The sequence below is a fragment of the Centroberyx gerrardi genome, chromosome 12 (assembly GCF_048128805.1).
Source record: "Centroberyx gerrardi isolate f3 chromosome 12, fCenGer3.hap1.cur.20231027, whole genome shotgun sequence".
Lineage (NCBI taxonomy): Eukaryota > Metazoa > Chordata > Actinopteri > Beryciformes > Berycidae > Centroberyx > Centroberyx gerrardi.
Window position 1 is genome coordinate 22466199 of NC_136008.1, and position 25460 is coordinate 22491658.

Genomic DNA, 25460 nt, shown 5'->3' on the forward strand with positions numbered 1-25460 from the left:
TCTGGACCAGTAGTCTAGACTCTAGATTAGCTCATGTTGTGATTTATGAAGGCTGCTTGAGGCATCTGAGGCATGAGGGTTCTGGCGTGATTGTAATGCCTCATTACTTCTGTTCATAGTTAGTCATAGCTAGCTGCTCCTGGTCTATGTCTCCAAGCACGGCCAAGAACAGGAGGACAAATGCTCCCTCTGTCCTTCAGTAGCAAGCCATAGAGATCCAAGTCAGATACAGCAAATGTCGGGTAGGAAATAAGTTGCACTCACCAGTCAGAATGTTGCCTGTGGCTGTTCAGTTTGTCTACTCTACTGGGCACTTTGGTCAGGTAATATCATTATCATTCAATTGTAAAAATCAATTTGGATGATAAAAATTGAATTGGGAGTGGTTAAATTTGGAATCCCCCAGCCACTGTGGCTGGTGGTATGACTGGAAAAGTCTATATGTTGCCTGAGCATACATCTACATGACGCATGACAAGAATCATGTGAATGATGTCACACTCAGCTACTGCGTTGACAGTAGAGCCCCTCAACCAAACTTTGATTGCCGTTGATTCCATAATGAAGTAATCACTCGTATTACTCATCATCGGCTTAACTGAGAGTTTTGTTTAGGCAGGGTTAAAGTTACTGAAAGCTATTATGGTGAGGGATAATTCAATGACCCTAAATCAACTTGTGGTTGCTGTGGTCATGCTCAGCATTGACTTGTGGTTCGGGGGCCAGAAGAGCAGCGGAGAATTCATTTAGTCAAACAAGGCGACACATGAACTAGGCCCTGCCCTGTTTTTGGATAAAGACGGGAATGTTCTCAGAAAGAAAAGAAAGTTTTCACATGATGAAACTGAGTGGATGCAGGGGCACACATTGCAACAAGTAGGCCTTATGTATTAACAGGTGTGTATTAAAAGCCTGGAATGGCATATGATGTAATCTTGTTCCACTTTACACTCCGAAGCACAGGAGTGCAAAGGGTTGTGAGCTGCAAGGTACAACATCATATTTCGTGTGGCACAGTCTATAAAGTATTTTGGCCAACTTTGTGGTAAGGATTTTTTTCTCTTCTGCATCTGGTGTCGGACAGTTTTATTTGGTTTTATGGCTGACAGAGATCAATGGACGTATTGAGGAGCCTCGTGAGGAGGAAATGGCGTCAGTGAATGAGAAGCTTGCGCTCTCATTGATTGACGTCTCAGTGCTGATGGAGGCTTTCGTGCCTTTTCTTTCAGCATTCAGTCAGGCTGCGCTACAGAAACTTTAGTCATTCTCCCGTAGGAGCTGTGTGCTTGCCGTCATGATTAGAAGTGTCATTTGGTAGCTAAAATCAACATAGGTTTTAACTCTACCCTAAAATGTATGAATATATTATAGTCTGTACTGTTTCCAAGAGACAATATTCTAGTAATACAAGAGTTGTAATTATCCTGTAACATGTATTTAGTTGTGTAAGACAGAGCCAAGATAGCGGCTTCATGAGCAGCTGTAGATGTTTTCGATTGACCAAAAGACTCTATTAATGCTTGATTTAGTCATCTGAGGAAGTGAAGCTTGAGGGAGGGAAAACAGTGGGAAATAGGGAAGGGTAGATGGATTATCAGCTCTGTGTGGATTATCATCTACTGTGGTGTGCATTCCACTGTCCCCTCCATGCCTCAGCACCCCTCCATCGCTTCCCAAAGGAAAGAATCTGTACTTGGTAATGAGGGAGAGCAAACTGCAGTGTCACCCCATTTTTTGTTTAGTTGTATTTAACCTTTAGTTTACCGGCCAAAATCAACTTTATTTAACCAGATCAGTTGAGACCAAATTCTTATTTCCAGTGACAACCTGGTTAAAGATTGAAGGCCTTTGCAGGTTTGGAGGACAACAGATTTGGATTAAACTAAAGAACAGACTATGACGTGTGATGCAATTGTTGTTATGACAACCGGACCGATAAACGGCTGCAGTAAAATCAGAAAGTAGAACTGATGTGATATTAGGTTTGTAGTCTCTGGACAGAGGTCTCATTTCTCTGTGTGTCCTTATAAGGAACCGCATGTCCTCTACAGCTGGACATGTTGGACAGAGGCAGGAAGCTACACGCTCACACACACACACACACACATACACACACACACACACACAGGCCTCTTGATGTGTTTTCCTTTAACGCCTGATGAACCACGTCATTGCCATTTTCTCGCCTTGCGGTCTGCAGCTGTCTGCACAACTTGATTAAAACATTTCTTTTAGTAATCCCTGTGTAATGAAGCCCTCTCCTGAGAACGGATCTCAGTGTGTGTGCATGCATGTGTGTGTGTGTCTGTGTGTCTGTGTGTGTGTGTGTGTGTGTGTGTGAGAGAGAGAGAGCATATGTGTGTGTTTTGAGTCGGGGGTGCTCCAGATGGGAGGAAGGGGAGAGCCCTGTGTGTATGTGTGTGTGTGTGTGTGTATATATATATGGAGTGTTTCTTTCTTTGAAGAGTTTGGCCTGTTCAGGACCGATGATTGAGAAATGCACACATGGCACACCTTTGACCCTGGGGAACCACAAACCTCTGAGCTCTGGCCACAGATACAGCCCCTGCCTCAACTGCCTCAACTGCCTCATACCCCCTAACTCGTACCCCACATCCAGCCCAGAGACAGTGAAGAGTTTGGCCAGGTTGCACAATGCATGCCGTTTCGCTGACCTCTCTGTAGAACTAAGAGGCATTGTCTCCAAACATATGCTCTCCATTACATTGCCCTCGTGAGATGCCCAACATTTTAAAGATTCGCTGCCTTGCAATCTACAGTTGAGAGATGAGATGAATTTGAAATGATCCCCGCAGGGAAAGTGCATCGTTGCACCAGCAGAATCCCAGCCAAAAATCAAGACTAGACATAGATAGCAAAACACACGGACCAGGATGTAGTCTGTGTGTTTAGGTGATACAATAAATAACGGGAGAGGCTATGTCACATCTTTGGCTTGCTACCAAGAATTTTACAGATACAATGATGTTTGCAATCACACAATTCATACAGGTATACTGTCCAATCAACGGCCATATGTGCAAAAGCAAATGTGCACCATTAACTGTCCACATTCAGACTCAGAGATGGAACCTGAACTAAATGTAGCCGTGTAAAAAGGAAAGAGCTGCTGCAACTGGTGACCTCCAGCCCAGCGCTGTCTTGGCAACTTGGTTACTTCGCAGTGCTCATCAGGATTGTGGAGGTAATGTGGCTGGCACTGAAAACAGTATTGGCCAAATTTTCTCTATCAGTGGCTGAGCTGCAGCCCAGTTACAATCCTTGTGGAGCTAATGTCATACAATATGTACAGTGGTGAAACAACTGGCTTAGAAGCAAAGTGAGAAAAACTGCATAAAAAGATGCATAATAAAAGACAAGCAGAAGGTAGAATTTTTTCCCTTTGCAAGCTGAAATTTTTTTTTGTTTTACTTGGAAGTATTTTCAAAGCAGTAATTTGCATATATTTCAAATGCCAACCATCCATCTTAATTTGCATCCAAGTGATAAACTAACAAGTTTGTCTCCACCCCCCAAGTTGGTCAGTTAGGTGTTATTGTTCAGCGTAAAGTGGTTTGCATGATTTATCACGTGCATTTGTTCAAGGCATTTTTAAAGCTGTTTTTGAATGTTTTTATAGAGAGGCTTTGGGAGACACTGTAGTGGGTCTTTTGTAGTGAGATAAAAGAGGGGACTTGAGAGCAGCCCATAACTCACTGTGGTTATTTGGAGAGGGGTCAGCGACCTTGGCTTGGGGAGATGGGGAATTCTGCAATCCCTCAAATCAATCTGCACCAGAGAGAAAAAAAAAAGATTAAATCTACGAACTGTCAATCTTTCCTTCCCTCCAGTTTGAGCCTTTTTCCCTCCAATGAAGCCCTAGAAATGGGAAAAGAATAGCGGTAGAGGATTTCATTAACTGTTTGAGTTAGGGAATGTTTGTATTGGTTAATTAAGGTGCGGAGGGTGTGACAGTTAATGATTTGTAGAAACTTCCAGATAAGTTATCACTGATGCCAGGACGGTGGCTATCTGTTGTATCTATCAGACAAATATGTCAGGGGATAATGGATTACACTGGTGTTGGTGTGGACTTTGTAAATAGACTCAGATAAGTTAAATAAAGTAAAGAGAAAGTAGCTCATTGTGGAGGTAGTCAAAATTGATTGAGTCTATCTTATTGAGCTTGGTCTTTTTTAAATGTGTTTTTAGTGTCTAGAATCAGGTCTCCATTATCTGTTTGAGTACTTCCATTAACTTCTTACAGTTTATTGGAGGCGAATGTTCCAGTGCATGTGGAATTTCCCATCCAGCTCCCATTACAGACAAAATCCACCTGTGTCAGAGCTCAGTGAGTGTGTGTGTGTGTGTGAGAGAGAGAGAGTGAGAGTGTGTTTCTCTCTCTCTTTCTCCCTCCCTCTCTCTCTGTGATCCATTGATGGCCCAAACACCTTGCTGTACATCTCCTGTCCACCCCCTGGCCTCCATGACGGTGCCTGTGTCACTGCACTTTGGAAAGAGTGAGGGAATCGATTTTTTGGTACTGTACAGGATATGAGTAATAACAAAAATGAACATTCTGGAAACCGCCCGCAGGTTCCAACCTTGCATTCTGGGACACTGTGTAAACCGTTAGGACCAGCTGTTCTCGGCGATATTCTTTCAATCATGGCAAGGTGCTGATTTTAAAAGAATGGGCCGCTGTTCCTCGGGCCGCACGTGGCCCCACCGTTCATGCGTTATGGTTCACTTTACACTCGCCTTCTATACAGTGTCCTCTCTCAGACCATCTGCTGCAATGCCAACACACCCACACATACATATACACATGTCCGGACACACAATGCATAGCAAACACACACGCACATATACGCAGTCACACGATGGTGCATACATGCACACACACCCAAACCAGCCTTCCCTTTTAATTAAGCCACATTTATTTTTGTCTGTAGAAGTACAAAGTAGTGACCTGCCAGTTCTGCTATTCCCGCGTTTGCACTGGAGCTTTTCCAAACGGCTTTTTTTTTTTTAATGAGACTCTTGCTCTGCCGCACTATGTTAGGTATTATTTTACCTAGGAGAGCAACATACAACCTGCAAGTTTGTGGTCGTTCTCCTTCTCTCGTTATTGCTCTCGTTTTCTCTCATTGTCGTTCTTGTTTTCTACGTTGTTCTCTTCTTTTATTCTATCATATCGATTATTTCGTCCCTCTCATTTTATTTTTCTTGCTCTTCCCTGCATCCTGCCACCACTGTAGATTCTTTAGTATCCATAGCTAATTATTCCACAGTTACAGGTTGTTGTAAGCAGGCCCCTCAGCAGCCGCCACCTCATTGCTGCTGCTGACTGTGGTCTGGCTAACCAACCTGCTGTTATTTGTGTGTGTGTGTGTGTGTGTGTGTGTGCATGCGTGCATTGGCATGTATGTGTGCATATTTGTACACTTGAATGTGTTTGTGTCTGTACAGGTATGTGCATCTTTGTGTTTGTATGTGCATTTGTGTGTGCGGTTGTGTACCTTTATTTATATATATATATGTGTGTGTGTGTGTGTGTGTGTGTGTGGCCTCAGTAAACCAGCAACCACAGCCTGCTAGCTAGAGCCCCAGCTGTATTTGTCTAAATATAGTCGTGACCACAGGCAGACCAGACCAGGAAGCTGATTAGCCTGAGAACCAGTGGCCCGAATGGATCTCAGCTATTATGATGTGAAAAGGGTATAGTTTGGTACATGTTAGTTTGGTAGAGACATGGGTTACCCAGAGGCTGTTTAAACAGAGCTCCCACCTTATGTCAGTAATGGATATTTTACTGTCTGCTCACCTGTTCAAGGCTATATGTATCTATATGTACCTACCTACATTTTAGATAGATGGCTCTGAGACACTTTGAGAGCTACACAGGTAAAGGCTAATTGTTAACGAAAAAAAAACATTTTGTGAAGGTCCTTTGTTTAGTCCACTCACTTTTAGACCAGAATTTATTTTTAATGACTAAAAATAATTTACTGTCCCTGCTTTATGTCCAGATTTTAGCAGGAACACAGGGGAAGCAGGCTGGGCACAGCTGGTATGGTATTCATGACTCTGACTCATGCCCTCTGTACAACACCCTGCCCTGTTTCGCCTGATTCTGACAGGGACACTGGACAGACAGACTGTGTGCCAGTCAGTCAGCTAGTTAGCCCGCCAACCAGTAAGCCAACTGGCCTGTCCAGGCCCCGGTCTAACTCTCCGTCACTCAGTCACGGCACCAACAGGGGACAGGTCGGGAAATGAGGCCTAATGTTGTTGAAATACACCAGAGGAAAGCGTATTTCACTGGCTGAAATTGAAACACCTAATTTTTCATAGCTCCTGACTAATTTTGATTTCCTTCTAACGTATTCCTTGTGGCCCCTGTGTTTTAATAAAAACGTTATTGACTTAAAGGACTACTGTGAGGTCAGAGACAGCCTCTTGAAAGAGGTAGTGAAGTTTAAGCCAAGGACCTTATTTCTTAAATTATGAGTCAGGACCAAAAATGGGTTGTGGGCCTACTTCTGGTGGGTCCCCACATAATAAGCGTAGCAGTACGTTTTAATGAGTCTTGGTCCCGGGGCTAGAGACTCAATTTCTAATTTGGATTCTGCACTGTAAAAGTTAAAGGACATTTTGTTAGTTGTTCAGTGCATATCTGTATGACAATGCTTTTGTTTTTCGTTTTCTTTAGTTTCTTGCACAATAACCATGTCAGTCTTAATACAGTGTAATTACAAAGCAGCCATTTGTTGCCTATTGATGCTGAAGCTATTATTACTGCTCTATCTTGTGATTAAATAGGGAAACTATCTTTTTGGACTCTTTTGTTTCCTTCAAGGCCCTTGGAGAGAGTGAAAGAGCTGCCTGCCAGAAAGCTGTTTACCATGTTGCAGTAAGAAACACTCACTGTGCCAGCTACTTAATGAAATCCGATGAGTGTCTGGCTGTCCTCACATCCAGCATTCCCCAAGCACCCTAATGAGAGTCTCTGCTTCTCATTTAGCTCCAAGTTCCAAGTTGTTGTTCGCAATGAATTGGGCATAATATAATAAAAACAGGTGCATAATTAAAGTTTTAGACGACCACATGCACATGACAGCTCCCCTGAAACGCCATAAACACTCGAATAAGCCAACAAACTTTCATCCCTTGCCAGTCCTCTCATTGAAGTGGCTTTGCAGGCACATTTGCTCTGCATGTGGGGACATTGTTGTTGCCGGTTCCCCTTCACTTGTTTCTTTTGTTCAGCAGTGATAGCTAGCCACGTGCACACACACACACACACACACACACACACACACAGGCGCACGCACAAACACACACATGTGCATGGGTTTGATTGATGTCTTGCTGTATAGCATGCAACAGTAGTGATTTTTAATAGTAGAGAAGCATGACATGCCATGGTTGGCGATGGTGCCAAATGCACCACATGTTGCCAGGGAATTTAAAATGTATATGGTGCGCTGTCAAGGTAAACTCATTGACCCTGTCAGGTTTGGAGTTTCTCTCTCTCTCTCTCTCTCTCTCTCTCTCTCTCTTTCTCTCTGCCTGTGTTTTCTCTCTACTCTTACCTCTCTCTTTTTATCCACCTCTCTCTCTCTCTCTCTCACACTTTTTTTCTCGTAGTAGTTCCCCCTGAGACAGCAGGCGCTTAAGCGCTCTGGGCCTGCCTGTGTGCAGCTAACAGCTCATGTCACCCTGCCGAACCACCCAGGAGCAGAAGAAAGGGAAAGATAAAGAGACACAGAGAGAGGGAGAGGGAGGGAAGCTGGGGAGTTAAACGATTGCAGAGCTGCTGAGCGGAGGGAGAGACCCCGTGACATATCCCACACTCTGAACTGGGACCAGACCAGAATGGATGTGTGATTAAATGAACTGTGATGCTCGTTCCTGACGCGCCGCAGCCATCGCAGGAATTAGTCATGGTTCTATTTTCACCAAGAGCACCGCTCATAAGGCAGCGCCTCCGTGCTTCCATTACGATATGCAGTCAAGCAAGAGCACACACACACACACACACACACACACACACACACGCACACGCACAAAGTAGATGTGTATCTAGGCAGGGGGCACTGCCAGTCCTCAAAAACCTGGCCCAAGAACCACTCAGAACAGAAAAGAGGAAAACAGAGGAGTGGAACCAAAAGAGGCTTGTTTTGCAATGTTTAGTTCAGGCTCCCTGGGTGTTTTTCCAGTGAACAGAGGTTCCTGGGGACACAGAGGGAGGGAGAGGGAACGAGTGGAGGAGAAGTGAAGGATGGAGATCAGTAGTCATGAGGAGGACAAGTGCTCCATCACTCTCTGGGCTCGGACTCAGGTTCTAGCCCTGGTATGTGTGTGTGTGTGTATGCACATGCCTTGGTTGGTTGGCTTGTGTGTGTGTTTGTGTGTGTGTGTGTGTGTGTTTGTGTGTGTGTGTGTGTGTGTGTGCACGCGACTGTTGGGGAATCCCTCCTCCTGTTGTGGCTGATGTCATGGATGGGATCTTCTGAACTGTGAAGCCATGACTTCACAGCCTGGATAGCAACAGGCTCAAAGACCTGATTTAGGGATTTGATGGAGAGTGTGTGTGTGCGTAAGTGTCAGTGTGTTTGTGTGTGAGGCAAGGGAGATGTCAAGAAAGCGAAAGAAAGTGTGTCTGAATGTACGGAGAGAGGGGGGGGAGTGTGTTTGGATGTATGTGTGACTGATTGGAGAGAGAAGGGGGGAGACAGTGAGGCAAATACGAAGAAGGAGTTATAGAACAAATGAAAAAAGTGTGTGAGTGAGTGAGTTTGTGTGTGTATGTGTGTGTGTGTGTCAGATGATAAATGAGAGCATGGTCCACTGAGGTTCTGATGGACAGGGGCCTGGAGGACTCCGTCCGACTGTGCTGTTACCTCATCCCCTGAACGCTCAACTCATCAGCCCATCATGCACACAAAATGCGCACACACAAACTCTCTCTCCCTGCACACACATGCAGAGACATACACACATATGCACACACACACACACACACACTTGGAGACAGATGAAATGTTAAATGTGTAGAGATTCTTTTCAGGGTCAGGTTTCTGGGCCATACATCTCTTCACATAAATCATCATCACAGTTTTGACGGAGGGGAGAGAGGGGTCGGCGGCAGAGAGGCAAACTGCACCTACCTGCCAAGTAACTAAGGAAAGCTTGGCCTGCGCTTGGTACTTCTTCAATTTGCTGTTGGAATGTAGTTTTACCTATTTGGCCCCCTGTGCTATCAATGAGCTGTTTTATATTGTGCCGTGATAATGATGGATTCATGGAAGTTCTGAACCATTTGTTTCCACCGGTGTCCGTTTCATTCAATGCTGTCTCTGTGTGTGTATGTGTGCTTAGATGTAACTCTCTATTCTTCCATTTATTATTCCTGATACATCACTGTCTTTCTCTCGTTGTTCTGACGTGTACTATTGTTGATCTAACCGTGTCTTTCTTCTCTTGTTCCCTTGCTCCCTCTCCGGCAGGACCAAGAGGTCTTCGGTGCCCACCATTGAGTGCATTTTCGAGCTTCCCCACTTCACGGTGCAGGCCACGCGGGCCCAGACCCTGCTGCTCCAGGCGGTCTGCCAGAGCTGGACCCACAGCGTGGTGAATGGAGCCCCACTGACACTCAGCGAGGGCCTGCTCAATGAGGTCTATAAAGCTCCAGGTAAACAACACGCTCTACAACAGACCCCATGACTTCTTTATGTATCCAGGGAAAGTTGACTGAGCATGCTTGCTCTTTTCCAGCGATGTCCTAATTCACAGCTGATAGCTGTCCAGTACAACCACTGTCTTCTACTGTTGGCCACTGAGCTCCACTGGAGCAGTTGGGGGTTCAGTGCCTTGCTCAAAGGTGCCTCAACGGTAGTTGTTGAGGGAGGGGAGACCTTGACTCATTTCACACTCATGTCTTCTCAGCTGGTCTGGGGATTTGAACCCAGGATTTACCAGTCACAAGCCCGCTTCTCCAACCTCTACCCTACCACCACACCCATATCCCCATTTCTTCTTACTTTAATTAAGGAACAGAAGGTAGGGAAGAGCAGGAATAGGCCTACGACCCGATCAGTGTTGGGCTCAAAATAGTAATTTATTACCATTCCAATTCTTACCAAGTCATTTATCATTACTTTACTTATTACTCCTTGGGAGCAATAATTGTTATAATTAATCGTTATAATGTTTTTCCATTACCCCAAATTGGCGATTGCATCCTCTCTGGAAATCAGAAATCAGGACTGTTATTGTTATCCTTTTGTTCAGTAAAATCAGTAGTAGACTAGGAGGAATGTTTCCACCCTGTAATGTAAATGTCACTAATTTTTTCCATCCACGCTGGTTGCAGCGTGCCTGCATCACCTGAAAGAGGGAGACGACTGATTATGAGGAAATTAATCGGGGGATGGGAATAATCATAGTTTGGCATGAGTCAGATATAATATTATTTCTGAAGTTTAAATAGTTATTGTGACACTACTTTTGACTGGGAATAGGAAAAATATTACTGTGACACAGTTCTACCAGTTCTTATAAACCATTCGTCAGCATTCAAGCCCACTCTAGAAGTCATAACGCGCGTGTGGTTGGGGCTTTGTGTGTGAGGTAGGGTGTATGTATTTATGTGTGTGTGTGTGTGTGGGGGGGGGTATGGAGTCTGACCCCTGACCTGTCTCTGTTCCCACTGACACCCTGCTGTTGGGTTGTGTATTGGATTTCCTGGCGACAGACGAGTGACGAGGTGTGTGAAGAGAAGGGGATCAGCGATATCATAGAGTAGTATGTTGAACATGGCATTAGGCTCTTTATCTCCTGTGTGTGTGTGTGTGTGTGTGTGTGTGTGTGTGTTTGTTCATAATTACTCAACATGGGATTAGGCTCCTTGTCTCTTTCTGTGTGTTCATAATTACTGAACAATTATTACTCTACCACAGCAGCTGAATCACTTGGAAAAAGAAAAATACCCACACAGGAGATTAATGCTTCCTTGAGCGGTTCTTTCTGTGCAGCGTTTCAACCAGGCATGGTCTTTGTCAAGCAACAAGCTGAATCACTTAGCTCATCTGTTCTCTCTTAGACTATTCTATTAGATGTTATTGCAGTCATCAGCATGATTGTTTTATGAAAACCTTTTTTTTTTCCATAAAGTACATTTACTGTCCTTTGTTTGTTTAGTTCTCTATAAAATAAAGCTTGTTCCTGAGTACCAGTAAACTGTCAAGGGAGATATATGGAACTGGCTGGAGCTTAAAGTGAATTGACTCTGTTATGAGAAGTTTTACAGTTATTTCTCAGGCCTCAGCACATCATGTGCCAGACTAGTGTTCACTCAAAACAAGTCAACCTGATAGCAGCTAGCGAGCTAGCGAGGGCAAATTGGCTGCAGACCCCATACCAGGGGCGACGGCTGATATCCAAAACGTTGGGTCCCCAAATATGCACATGTGCACGCAAGGCACTTTTGCATACACACACACTTGCCTTGGGCCCAGTGTGGGGTAGTGGACCTGCAGCCGTGGGCAAATTAACTCTAAAACTGTTTTACGCTTCATGTCGCCTAGGATGCCTTAATGGTCAAATAATAAATTTTGCCCCTTGTTAAAGAAGGGGAGGGGAGGCTGAATTCAATAAAACAGTAGCGTTTCTCATGACGGTAGCATCTGGACAGTCCTCTGGAGGGCCAGGGATTTTCCAACTCATTAGGATCATGTTGTTGGGTATGCCGTCAACATTCTCCCCCGGCCAAGCCAGCCCAGCTACCTTTTTCACCGTTGTGTAGCCGCCAAAATTTATGAAACTGGTCTCCCGTGGAGTGAAGTCAAATATTCCTCTCCCTCGCTCTGCCTTTCTGCTCTTGGAACAGGGCTTGAATAGCAACATGGAGAAACATTTGCACATCTGGTCCCTGTGCTGGCAGGTTAGAAAAAGAGCAGTGGGGGAAAGAGTTGGGGTTTAGAAGGCAAGAGAGTGAAGGGGAAGAGGTGATGTGTTGTGTAAGTATATGTTTAGTGGGGAAAAAACTCAGCAATAGTTCCTATGATATAACCAAGTGTGTCTAGTGCTGTATCTGCTATTGAAATTGTGGTGACACTCGTAGGCCTTTAGGAAGATGTTAGCTGTCCCAATCCCTATCAATCTTTGGTGTGACAACTTAAGTGTGGAGGAGAAACGGAAAAAGAGGAGAAGAGGCAAGAAGAAAGAAAGAGAGGAGGAAAGTGAGGAGCAGAGTGAACTGCTGTGAACTGTGAGTGCTGTAGTGGACCTCTGTCTGCACACCCAATGCAACCTTGCTGAATAGTTTTGGTTCCTGTGGCCACTGTGGTCGTGTCCACACTGTAACGTCATGATGGGACCTGGCCTGCTGTTTTCTGCTGGCTGCTTGCCTTCCCACTCACTCCTAGCTGTGCTGCACTTCCCTCCACTCTCCTTCACTCTCTTTTCTCCTCTTTTCCTCTTTTCTCCTCTCCTCTCTTCTCCTCACCTCCCCCTGCCTCTTGTCTCTTCTCCTCCCCTGCTCTCGACTCTTCTGGGTTCTCCTCTCGGTTAAGGCAAAGCCAGGGAGCTAGCCAAGAAGCCCTTACTGTAGTAACTCCTGATGAAAAGCCCACTAAAGTCAGTGCTCTTTATTTTACAGTCTTTAAAGCCATTGAATGTTAAATGTGGGGACTATATTGGAGTAAATGTTTAACTGCTAACATGGAGCCACTTTTCTGGCCCTCTGTGCGGTAAAAGTGTTTGCCATCTTAGCAGTGGCTGCGTTGTTTCCCCTAGTGTGACTTACTGGCTGACTGGCTGCAACTGTTTCTGGTAATAGCTGTGGGTCTGGGAGAACGTTCAGAACATTCAGATCTGGATCCAGAAATTAGTTCTGCGTTGGTTCCTGTGTCACCAACCAATACCGATCAGGCTTCTGCCAGGACGGAGCTGACACACACGCTGAGGCCGACTGTTCAACATGGCAAACAAAAGCTGTTTGAACATGTGCCTTTTTTCATTCCTCTAGTCACTCCTCCCTCCTCTCTCTCCGTTTGATGTTTGGGGTTTTTTCAATAGTAGAAGGTGTTTCATATCGAGGCCTAGCTGATAACACAGATGGTCAGTGTCCTTTGCGGGGGAGCCACTTGGGTACGAGATTTCATTCTCTCTCCAAAGGAAATTCCACAATTCAGCAGGGGAAAAAACTCTACAAAGCTTCAGTTTTAATCTCAAGGTACTGACAGACTGTTAAATGTTCTTCAAAATAAAAAAAATAAAAAGAAATTGGAACTAATCTGGAAAGTTTCTCTCTCTGCTTTCATTGGTGGACTCAGATAAAAGCAACAGTCAAGAGACTTAAAGTCATTGCAGCTGACTGGAACACAGCCGTTAGGACTTGTAAGACCTTGAGTTACTGTGCTGCTCGGTGGCAGCTACAACAGAAACCCAGCGAGCAGCACAAAAGATGTAGCCTATGTTTGGTCTGCAAGCCCGCCGAAGATTGAGTGAAATCAGAAAACAAACCGTAAAATCTTATTTTCCCCTGAGAATCAGATGTTGTCAGTCACTGCCTGTTGCGTGACGGTTTGGTTTGTCACACAACTGTCTGCAGCCTTGCATTGGTTTCCAGTTCTGCTGTAGTCAGCTCGGCTTGGACATGAGCAGAGTTTTCTGTGGTGACACATTATTCCAAGTCCCCCCCCCCCAGAGGAGCTCACACTAGTGTTGTATTTTATTGGTGAGTTCTGCAGAAAACAGTATGTCATACTTTATGTGTCTGGTTGTCTAGTGAAAATGGATAGGTGGTCTATAGGGAGGTGTGTGTGTGTGTGCGTGTGTGTGTGTGTGCCTGCCCCCTGGCCCATAGCCCTGTCAGCTGCCCAGCGAGGGTTACAACAACTCTACATGCCTCTTTCTTCAGCTCTGCCCTGCTGCATTCCCTCACTCGCTCTCCATACTGCTCTCATTTTTTTCTGTAACATAGCCTGCTCTTTGTTTTCTTCCTTTCTTTCTTTCTTTCTTTCCTTACTTTTTGCGTATATCTATTGTCTTTATATCATTTATATTCTGCTCTTTCTGTCTCCCTCTATTCATTTTCTTTTCCTTTCTCCTCTTTTCATTATCTTTCTCATTTGTCCCTGTATGTTGCTCCATTCGTTCTCGCACCTCCTCATCTGTCTTTCTCCAATCCTGTATTTGTTTTTCTTTTTCTCCTCTCTTCCTGTCGTTGTCCTGTCGCTGCCTCTCTCGCATGCCCTCTCTGTTTCTACCTCCAGGATACTTTGGTGGTTGGCAGTAGCAACCATAGTAGCAGTAGTAGTAGTAATAGTAGTAGAAACGAGCCAGTAATTTCTGCCTACTGCTGCTCCTAGCCACTGCTAACCTCAGATCCAGCGACACACTGACCACAGCGTCCTCCCACACACTGCCTGAGTCTGCATGCCATTGTGTTTGTATGTGTGTAGAGCATGTGTGTGTGCATAAGAGTATGTAGGGGGATGCAGGATGAATCTGAAGCTGAATCTCTATTAGGGATGTGCACAACTATGGACAAAAAAAGCAGATTATGGACAGAAAGTCAGTTAATCACCAAATTATTTTAATGGCATAACTCAATATTTAAATGGATGTTAACAGCCGAATTAAAACAGTTTACATTGATCCCAGGGAACAAATATTCTAAAATTTGTATTTTATGACCCATCCCTAGTTTCTACATTCCCGTGAGCCCGCAGACATGTCCTCCCATGGTCATCTTTTTCCCTTTGATGATAGCTTTATTGGATTTTGATTCATTCAGTCGTGTCCCCGGTAGACCTGAAGACTATTGCCAGAGTCTTTTAATTTTAACAGATGTATTTATAACTCAGTACACAGTGATGTTTCACAAAGCGCTCTTAAACCGCTCTTAAACCTGCAGATGGTACAACTCTGGCTGGAGGAGAGCGATGTGGTTGTTTCTTGTCCTTGTGCTTTAAATTTTGCCTCAGACAGGCGGAAGATGGTTAGATAGGAGTGAATTAGTGTGTGTGTGTGCATGGGAATATGAGTATTTGTAGTCTGTCTGCATGTATACAGTGTCTGTAGTGCATGTGTGCATGTATGTTTCTCTGAATATGTGGTTGTAGTCTGTTTGTATACTGTGTGTGTGTGTCTAAACATGAGTGTTTGTCTATAGTGTGTGTGTGTGTTTGCATTTGCGTCCCTGCATGCATGCTTGTGATATGTGTGTGTCTGCATTTTGTGCATTTCCGCTCTTTGTCTCGTTGATCAAACAGAAATTAACCATCTTGGTCGTGGCCTCGCATCCGTGACATGGCAGTAAACCCTCCAGACGACACAGAGAGTGGCCGGGATCCTCCAGATTTAGAGGAACTGCAGACAACTCATTATAAAAGATGGATGATTTGGCCCGTCCATTCCTTTTATACACAGCCAGCGGTGGAAATGCTTCGTAGCCTGTTTTTTTTTTTTTTCTTCTCTCTGTAATTCGCCTGAAGGGGAGTTGTAGCTGAGTAACATCTGACTCCAAGATCATTGATATTCACCACAAAGACTTCTCAATGAACTGAAATGGTCTTGAGGAAGAATGGTTTTGGTTTCTGAGCCATATCAGAGTGACAGTTACAGTAAGCCTAACTCTTATAGTGATTTTTCACTCATTCAAGACGAGCTCAGTTTTTTGTATTATCTAAAGTCCCTGTCCTCCCTAAATAAACCACTCTGGAACCTGTGCTTGAACTCCAACCAGGTCAAGGACTGGATCTTTAAATGCACAATGAAGGGCCATTTTTACATTTTCTATTATAGCATAAGTCCTCAAGAAATATGGGGTCAAGAAATAAAATGACAAACAAGTATGAGGTGGTGGTGCATTCCCAATAGGAAGCAGTAGCACCAGACACTCAAATGAGCCAAAGCCAGGAAGGCTCTGGGAAATGTTGTGTTTAGGCTACCTTCTGTGTTGAATTTTTGTCCTTGGATTTGCCTCCCCATTTGAGTGTCTTGCACTAGGCTACATTTTTAAACTACCAAAGATCAAGGCAATTTAAATCAGCAAAAATTAGGCAAAGGAATTTCCACCGGCAATGGATTCAACCCTAATGCAGCTTGGGCAGCTGGTCTTCTGGCTGCAGAGCTCTACGGTGGTCTAGGGCGGGCGAGGAAGTTGGGAGAGACCAGAAAGAGAGAGAGGGGGTGAAGGTGTCAAGGTTAGCTTGCTCGGGTCTGGTAGAAGTTGGTCGGTGGTGGTCACCAGACCTGCTCTAGATGATTGCCGGGTGATATATGAGCTGTGACATAACTTTAGCATGACAGATGCAGGGGGAAAGAGGAAGAGAGCGAGAGAGAGAAAGAATGAATGAGCAGAATGAAAAATGAAAGAGAGAAGGAAAAAAAAAAGTGAAAGAAAGAAAGAAGGAAAAAAAGAAAGAGATTGGGGGTGTGGGGTAGACCTCAGTGCCCAGATGTGAGTGTTTGGGGCAGGGCCAAGTATGGACACAGAAAGCTGAGGTGTGTGTCAGTGTTGGTGAGGAGAGGGAACGGAAACACTTAACAAACGCAACTGGCCATTGGCTCTCTGGCCCTGCCTTTATTAAACCCACCTTTGGCGCCTAATTGAGTGTCAGGTTAGACAGACACATAAAGAGAGACACACGCATACGCATTCTTTCTTATGGGAACACACACACACACACACACACACACACACACACACAGATATACTTGCACACCCCCATCTCTTCAGCCAATCCCATATGCGCTCCTGAACTCACAGCATACGATCCCATTTAAGGCAAATGATGGCAAGAATGTTTGGATACAGTGCGCCCATGCTCTCATTGCATAGCGGCTAGAAGCATGTTGATAATAATAGTCCAGGACTTGTGCTCTCACTCATAACAGTATCATTATTAAAACAAGACTTTTGTTTTTACAAGTTCCCCCTGCACATACAATGGGGGGGACGGAGAAAAAATGAGAGAAAGGAGTGGAAAAAAAGGCCCGAGACCGATCAAGGTTACGTCAGAGAGACTTATTTATACTTTTCTTCACACTGATATTTCCCATTGCTTGGAAACAAATGGGATCTCTTAGAGGGCCATGTCAACAACAGTTTTTATGCATTTTTGCACTGCATGAAAAGGGCTTCTGCTGTCACGGCCAGCACTTCACGTCCCTGTGATCTAGCTGCCTTCAGGAGTACGGGTCTGACGCAAATCCCCCTGTGACGCCACGGCACAATAAGTGTCGATAATAGCCCTGTGTTATTGGAAGGGAGAAAAGTGTCCATTTTCATATTACTTTGTCACCTCCGTAAGCTGATACCTGGTGTGTTGTGCGTTTTATGCCGTCTGGTCCTTGAACTTACTCATCTATCTTTTCCTTTCCCTCCTTTTCACCCCCCTCCACTCTTTTCTCTCTCTTTCGCCACTAAGCAGCTGTTGGTAGCATAGTCCTGGCTATGAGGCTGAACAGGGGAGGTTGCACTCCACTCATTTTTCCACTGTTTTCCTGTGCAGATTTTGGCTGACATGGCCTCCTTACACACAGCCTTAATGTTCTCCATCTATTACTCAAGACAAGCCAGAGGAACATGCAGCTTTGCCCTGTCACATAATGGGCTCATACACTTAGCTCATGGAGATTATTTTGATACTCCGTTTCATTGTTCCACAAAGAAAGTGAAAGAAGGGAGGACACAAGCCTTTTTTCATGGTCTGTGGTTGTCACAAATGTCAGTAAAGAGATGGGAAGCTTAATGAAAACCCTGAGATGTCTGTTTCACCACGGCCTGGCCTCTCATTCAAGTATCCGTGCGTCTTTGAAGAGGTAACTTATTGGTTTGGGAGGAATTTCTGCCTGTCTGCTTGTCCGCTTCACGGATTGACATCAGGGCAGGAAGAAAGCAAGAGGGAGAGGAAAGAGAGAGGGCTTTTTCATCCATACGCAACCTTATTTCTGACATTAAAAACACGTCGTGTCAGCATCAGAGAACCGATAAATAAATCTCGGATGGAACTTGAGACGGTTCTTGTCAATGAAAACTTCAATGAGCCACAGACGGCCCTCACTCCACTCCTGGCAGATCGTGATGATGTTTTAAGTCAATCCAGACTCGGGCCTTCCTCTTTTCTTTTGTCTTCCTGAAGCTCTCTGCTCTTTCTCTGTCCCTCACTTCAGTCTAGAGCTAATGAGAGAAGCCAAGGAAGTCGATGGAAAACAGAAGTTTGTTGTGTTGCGTTATCCCGCATTTGGACATCTGATTACATGGATATTTATACATGTTTAAGGAGATGAGAGGGACATATGAAGAGCCTGAGGTCCGCTTCTCCATCAACCAAAATCTCCGTCAACCCCTACCAAGCAACCTCTTGCAGACACACGCACACACATACACACCCCTTGCGGCGGGTGACGTCAGGCACTCATCAGGGGACATCAGGCTTGTCATTTCTCACCATCATTCTCCATTCATCATTCCCCCTTTCCTCACACCGTCCGCAGGCTCCTGGCGAAAGATGATATTTAAAAGGAATCAGAAGTCAACTGAGAGTGCGCCAAGGATTTTCTCTCTGCTGTTGCTTTGAATGGTAGCCCACTTTTCTGTCATGGGAAATAAGATGTGATTCCAGGCATGTTGGAGAACAGGGATGATCCCAGTGCAGGATCTGGGAGCTTGGGTTCCACGTCCGATCTTTTATCTGTGATGGGTTTCTCAGAGGCATCTTTCCTACCACTAAATCCAATATACCATTGGCACAGAATAGCAGTTAGATCTTCAGTTGATCCCAAAGAGCTACGATGCTTTTTAGGAACCTGGCTGGCATGGTTGGTAGTACAGTATAGCAGTTAAGCGAGCTGTCTAAGCGTGGGTTGAGCAGAACGTTCTTTAACTTTGAGCTGACGTCATTCTGACCTTGAACGCTAGATTCATCTCCCCCGTGGAGGATAAAATAGGAATATGATATGAAAACCCCCTGCAGCCTTGTTTTATGAAACAACGTTATGGTGGAAAGGTCTTGTAGGCCCATACAATGTGTCATCAATAGGTAATGTGTTAAACAGACCTAGCGAGACAAGTCAAGGTGTGCAGAATAAGGAGAACAAAAGGTATTGCATTTTCAGATGTATCGCCCACTCTGGATTGAATAAATGTAAAGGTGCTATTATACCACATTAACTGTGAAAGTAACTAAATGAGGAAAATAATGGTTGCAATAATGTGAAATCATAAAGCAGAACAACGGCCAAGGAGCATCAATGAAACATGAAAACGAGGTGTAGCTGAAAAGACCGAGTTAGCACAAGCCTTTACTTTCATCCTGAAGTTATAGGTGCGCAGACGAATTAGGGGTAGATTATATAGAGCAGTAGGCCTACATAATATATGGTACTGATATACATGTTGAAGTTGCAAACTTCTCGGCACTTTAGCTGAATGATGATCACCAATTAGACATCAAAGGCAGAGCGTCATTGAGGCATGAAACGAGATGTAAGCAGAACGGGCTTTATAGCATCCACACCACAGCAGACTGCACTGAATGTTATTAAGCCCCTGAATCAATGACACCCCCAAATAAATCTGTTTGTATTTATTTCATCTGGTAGTGTCTGCAGAGCTGGCTCCCTGCTGTGAACCAACCGTCCCTTCTAAGGGTAGTGACTAGTGCCGACTGAGCACATAGCTCCACGTCACAAGGCCATAAATTTCCACTGCAACTCCCATTGAAGTGCCTCGGCAGCACCAAAACCCCAGTCACGACTTGGCTACCACCACACACAGACAGTCAGCCCCTTTAAAGCTGGGGCATAAATATTGATCTCAGTGGATTATTGATAAACAAAAACTCTCTGCCGGGTTTCTCTTTTCTTCTCTTTCATAGAGGGGGAGAAAGCCCGTGAAAAATAGCGAGAGTGAGTTAAAGAGTCGCAAAGATTTTGAGAGTCAGAAACAGACAGAGAGCAGTAATCCGGAGTAACATTTCAGCGACGGAGGGGCTGGTTTAGCGTCATTAGCTGCGGTCTGTTGTTTCGAGCATCTCTCTCATGGTGGAACCACACTGGCATTCCACCCTGGCTGCCGCTTCAAAGCCAGAATGCCCCTGTTTCTTATGCTAACCAAATGTGTCAGGGCAGCATTAGGCTGGGGCTATGGGAGATTGAGAGGCAGGCCCTCTCATCCAGAACTGTGTTTTAATGGCCTATCTCACCACCGGCTAATCGCCTCCTTACAAGTGGCAATGCGGGAATTCTCGACGTCACTGTACATGTTTCTCTATCACTCAACACACGTGTTTTTTTTTCTCTCTCTCTATCTCTCTTTCTCACTTGTTGCACTGTAACTCCTTCTTTCGCTCTCTTTCATTCTGCGTCTCATTCTCTCTTTCCCTCTTTCCCTCTTTCCCCTCCTCCCTCACTGTCTCCCCAACCCCACTGCCTAGGCCCATTAGTGTTGGCCAAATTGCTTCCGCATGAAGACTCCTTAATTGTGGTAATTCGGTGGCAGAGAGAACCAGGGTTTGAATGAGCGGAGAACATGTGTCACTGTTTTAGCGGGCAGACAGAAAGACAGAAAGGCAGGCAGCACCTGGAGGGGATGGTAATCATGGAAATTAGACCCCCAACCTCCGCTACCACCAGCTCCCCCCCCGTTCACAGTCTTTCTATCAAGACCTCTATAGGCAGCAACTGCCACCAGCATATCGCACCACTCTAACCTCTACCCAATGGGCTGCAAGCAGCACAGGGAGGCTCAGCATTTTAACATCACCCCACCCACTGAGCTCTGCCCTCCAGCTTGCCTTGCTCTCTGTCTGCCAAGCTGTGTGTGTGTGTGTTTCTGTTTGTGTGCACTTGTTTGCATGTACATCTCTCTGCCGACTTGCAATATTGTCCGCCTCCTCTGTCTCCATCTACTTCACCTACTCATATCTCGGTCTGTTCACCCTACTACATACAAAAAAGGAAGGTTCTTTCTTTTCATGAAGCTTGAGTTTCTGCAGGTGGCACTCTCTTTCTCATTTTCAAAGAGATCTTTACAACTCCAAAAAATCTCTGAAAAAGATTTTTTTGTTAAGAGTTGTTAAGAGAGAGATGGTCTCTCCTGTAGCTTTCTTTTGTCCACTGCCAGACTCATTGCTCTCTCGCTTCTTGCTGCAGGACAAACCACTACTGGTTCACCTTGTCTATTTCCCTGTCCCACTCCCCCTGCCTGTGTCTGTCTGTTTGCTGTGTGTCAGTGCTGGGCAAGGTGCCAGGAGACCTCCTGCTCCTACTTACTGTCTCTACTTCAGCCCCTCCTGACTCAGGAGAGACAGTTATTGTTTCTGCATCAGCACTTAATGGCTCAGCTGGCTACTTTCGGCCTACCCAACTTGTCTATGTCTACCTCTTTTTCTGTCAGCCTTCTAGCTGCTGTGGGCCCTTTGCCAGACTTACTGCTTTTTGTACTTTTGGTTCTCTCCCCCTCTGTCTGTCTTTCTGTCCATCTACCTGCCCATTAGGGTTCGGCGATAGTGTACATCCTCCTGTCAAGCAATCGTCATCACATATAAAACTGAAACCTGATGTATTGGGGTGCATTCCCAATACCACAAGACACTCAAATGGGACAAAACCAGCACACTCTAAGGAAGGCGCTGGGAAATGTCAGCTGTGTTTATGTTACCTTCTGTGCTGGCTCCAAATAAATTGTAAATCAACTTGAGCATCATTTTTTGTCCGTACATGTGCTTCTACGTTTGAGTGTCTTGCACTTGGCTACATTTTAAATGACCAAAGATCAAGGTCATTTTAATCAGGAATTTCCACCAGCGATGGATCCAGTCCATCGATGGATCCAGTCCATCGCAGATCCCTAATGCATTTGTCCAACGCTCAACACTACTGCCCATCTGTGTCCATCTTATCCTGCCTGTCTTGCCATCTCTGTCTTTTCTGTCAGCCCTCTACCTGGTATGGGTCCATGCTCCCTTCCTCAGCCCTTCCTATTTTGTACTATCTTGCAGGATAGTTACTGGCTCTACCTGTCTCTCTATACATCTGTGTATCTCCTTCTCTTTCCATCTCTGCATCAACCTGTCTTTCTGTCAGCTCTCTAGCTGGCATGGGCCCAGCGCCAGATTTAGTTCTCTTGGTACCTTGACCTCTCCTCTAGCAGTAGAGACAGTTACAGGTTCTGCATCAGCACTTAATGGCTCCGCTGGCTGCTTCCTGAAGTGCCGGAGCAGACATTAAAAACCTTTTCACACAGAGAGGAGGCCTTCTGCTTTCCCCCTTCTTCATCTTATAAGATGTCAGGGTTCCCGTGTGAATATCCAGGCTTATTTCCTCAAAAAAACTCAAACCCTTATCCTTGTCCCCCCTCAAGTTGAGGTTTTCATAGCATTGGAAGTGATCGTTGTGGAAAAGTTTATTATTTTTGAGGTATTATCACAGCTTTTTAATGAAATATAGGCTAATGCAAACACTGAGCTCCTTGTTTTAGAATGTAGACTTGCCTGGTCCAGCGTTAGAGCGCGGACAATTTTCCCATACCATTCCTCAAAGGAGTGAGAGCAGGACATGTTGGAATGTGCAAAACATGGCTTTCAAGTACGCAGATGTCCTGTAAAACACACACACACACACACACACACACACACACACACACACACACACACACATACGTACAGAGACACGTGTACACACAAATTACCCAACTATTCAGGTATGCAAAAAGCGTGGTTGCAAAAATGTTGCATCCACATCCCATACTGCCTCATCAGTGTGATGCATTTCTCTTTTCCCATTTTAAAATTTTTCCCCACCCTGCTTTTTTTTTTCTTTCTTGCTTTCTTTCTTGCTTTCTGGCCTTCTAACTTTCTTTCCTTCATTCTGTTCCCCTTCTCCCCTTAGTCTCTCTATTCTCCTTCTTCCCTCTTTCTGTCCCTCCGTCTCTCCCACTCCCTCTCCTCCTCCAGCGGGCGTTCAGGATGGCAAATCCAGCTGCCCATGGGTGCCCTGAGAGTGTTTGATGGAGTGCCTTAGCCTCTGGCCCCTAGCTGTGTGTTTATGTACTCCCTGCACCTGCCCTAGCTCGACAAATAACAGCACCACACACACACACACACACACACGCCTGCCTGCCTGCCTTCAATAGACACACTCTTGCACACATATACACACGGAAAGCTGAATACCACCACCAGTCTACAAACTAGCCCTTGTGTTTTTTTCCTTCTTCCTGTGCACCCCTCTTTTTTTATAGGCTAACAGCTGGCCAAAGCATTGTCCAGAGGTCCCCCCCCTCAGCAGGTGCACGCTGCCCTTTAGGACGTCTATGCGGGCAAGGGGATATGTTATAGTGATACTCCTAGTGCCATTTATCAAAGAGCAACAGACTCAGAGGAATGGCCTCTGTCATGTTCCAGATTGGCTTGCTCTGTTAACATCTCCATCTTCTCCAGTATGAATGAGTGACTCCAGGGACCAGTCAGTCTTTGTGGAAGCCCACTCATCACTGCTGCATTCATTTTTCCTTCAGAGCTGTTCTGAAAAGGGCCAAATGGTCCTTGGATCTGAATATCCATAATCCAGTATGGCTCTGGTCTGTGGAGGGGGGCCTGTTTTCTCTTGGGTACTGCTCAGGTGCTTTTGAGGTGCACTGAGACACACTCAATAATATCACCAAATGTCTGGCGCTGTGTCTTTTTATCATCAATATGTGTGTATTGTTTCCAGCGGGAGAGGAGAGCATAGCCATATGTAGTGCCAATGTCTTCCCCCTTAACTACCTTTCTCTGGTAGGGGATCACTTCAAATACCCCCAAACCTAGTGCTGTAGGTTCCACTGACATGATGGAGGGGCTCAGTGTGTGTGTATGTGTGTGTGTGTGTGTGTGTGTGTGTGTGTGAGAGCTTGCACATATGTGCCTCTCCACAGATGGCCCGTATAGTAACTCAACTCTGTTCACTGGTTTCTGCTGAGAAATCCCATTCATCTGTTAGACATGGACAAATAAGATGGGGTCTAGACTGGAGTAGAGAGAACGATAGAGTGAAAAAATATTCAAAAACATTGTGCCTGGTTTCTTAAACTATATACCAGTGACCAAATTTGACTTTGGGCCTAACTCTGGTTTGGTAACTACTTCAAAAGAGTAACACTCTGACCACAAGGCTGTGGGCACCAAGAAGCAAATTCAAGTCAGTCAAGGATGAGACGCTTCACTCCTCTGTGACTGTATGCTGTCAAACTTCATCACAGTGTACAGGATTTGAGAAAATCATTTTCTACAAATTGTGTCTGTTCTTCATTGAGCAGTGTATAATAAAAATTATTTTGAAAATAACAAAAACATACATTTTCACACCATTTTCACACCACAATTTACTTCCGAGTTCTTAGTTGCGGTTACAGGTAGTTGCATGGACTGCCACAATATAATGATGTATGGTGATATACAGTATATGGCAAAATATTTTATATGATGACAATACAGCACATACTCTGGCATTTTATAATAAAGCACATTGCTGTGTAAGCAATGGAAAAATCACTTCCAACATATTTATCCTCTTCAGTAAGAAATTTGAGAAACACTACCACTAACAATACCACTGGCATGAGATGGAGGTTGCCAATTATCTTGACCATGGTCTTATTCCAAGGTATCGTAATTAATTTGACAATGATATAGCGACATTTAAAAATGCTATATCTTGAACCTGGCTGCCAGAGTGAGGTATTCAGTTGCTTGTTTGGGTCCCCGGTTGAAATAGTTTAGGAACTTCTGTCCTGTAGAGGAAGAGAAGCTAGTGGACAGACAGACAACCAGGCCCACAGACAGACAGCGCTGCTCTGTTTGACCTGCATAGAGACAAATTAAGTGGCAAGCAGGGAGACAGAAGGAAGCTTATTAACGTTCCCATCTTCCATCTGGGCTGTTAGAGGGCCTCTCAGACGGCAGGTGAAGAGGTTGCTGGGTAATTTGTCTGAGGGAGAGGAGGGAAGTCGGCGGTTAGGGAAACTTCTAGGACAAATCTCATCCTCTATAACCCCCCCGCCTCCAGGACCAGACTCAAACAATTTTTGCAATTGCCTGTAATTCCCCCGGTTAACCATCCTCTCTATGCATATATACTTCTATCCCTCCATCCTCCCTGCCTTCTGTTTAACCTAGGAACAACTATTAGGCAATTAGTATTAACCAATGCAAACAAACACACTGTATTCCCCCTCTTATTCAGGCATGGGTTGTTGAATGAAAGCAGTGAGCAGATTGTTTTAATATGAGTCATTTAGATGTAAAACAACACACCCGAGTTACCTGTGTTTATACAGTGCTCAAGTGGTTGAGACGTAAAAAAAGAAAAGAAAAGGAGTGATCCGTCACAGTAGAGAGAGAAAGGTTTGGGAGGAGAAGAGAGGTGGGGATAGTGGAGGACGAATGATAATAAGAAAG

The 25460-nt window shown here is 44.9% G+C and overlaps 1 protein-coding gene across 4 annotated transcripts in view; it reads left to right on the forward strand.

The window, feature by feature from the left end:
• The window catches only part of vps13b (vacuolar protein sorting 13 homolog B), a 351965-nt gene that overhangs the window by 65653 nt on the left and 260852 nt on the right, over positions 1 to 25460 (forward strand). For all 4 annotated transcript variants that reach the window (XR_013506903.1, XM_078287161.1, XM_078287162.1 and 1 more), the window contains exon 17: positions 9516 to 9700. Coding sequence is in view for 3 of the 4 variants with exons in the window: in XM_078287161.1 (XP_078143287.1) it covers positions 9516 to 9700 (185 nt within the window). In the remaining variant the exon portion in view is untranslated. The remainder of the gene's footprint in view (positions 1 to 9515; positions 9701 to 25460) is intronic.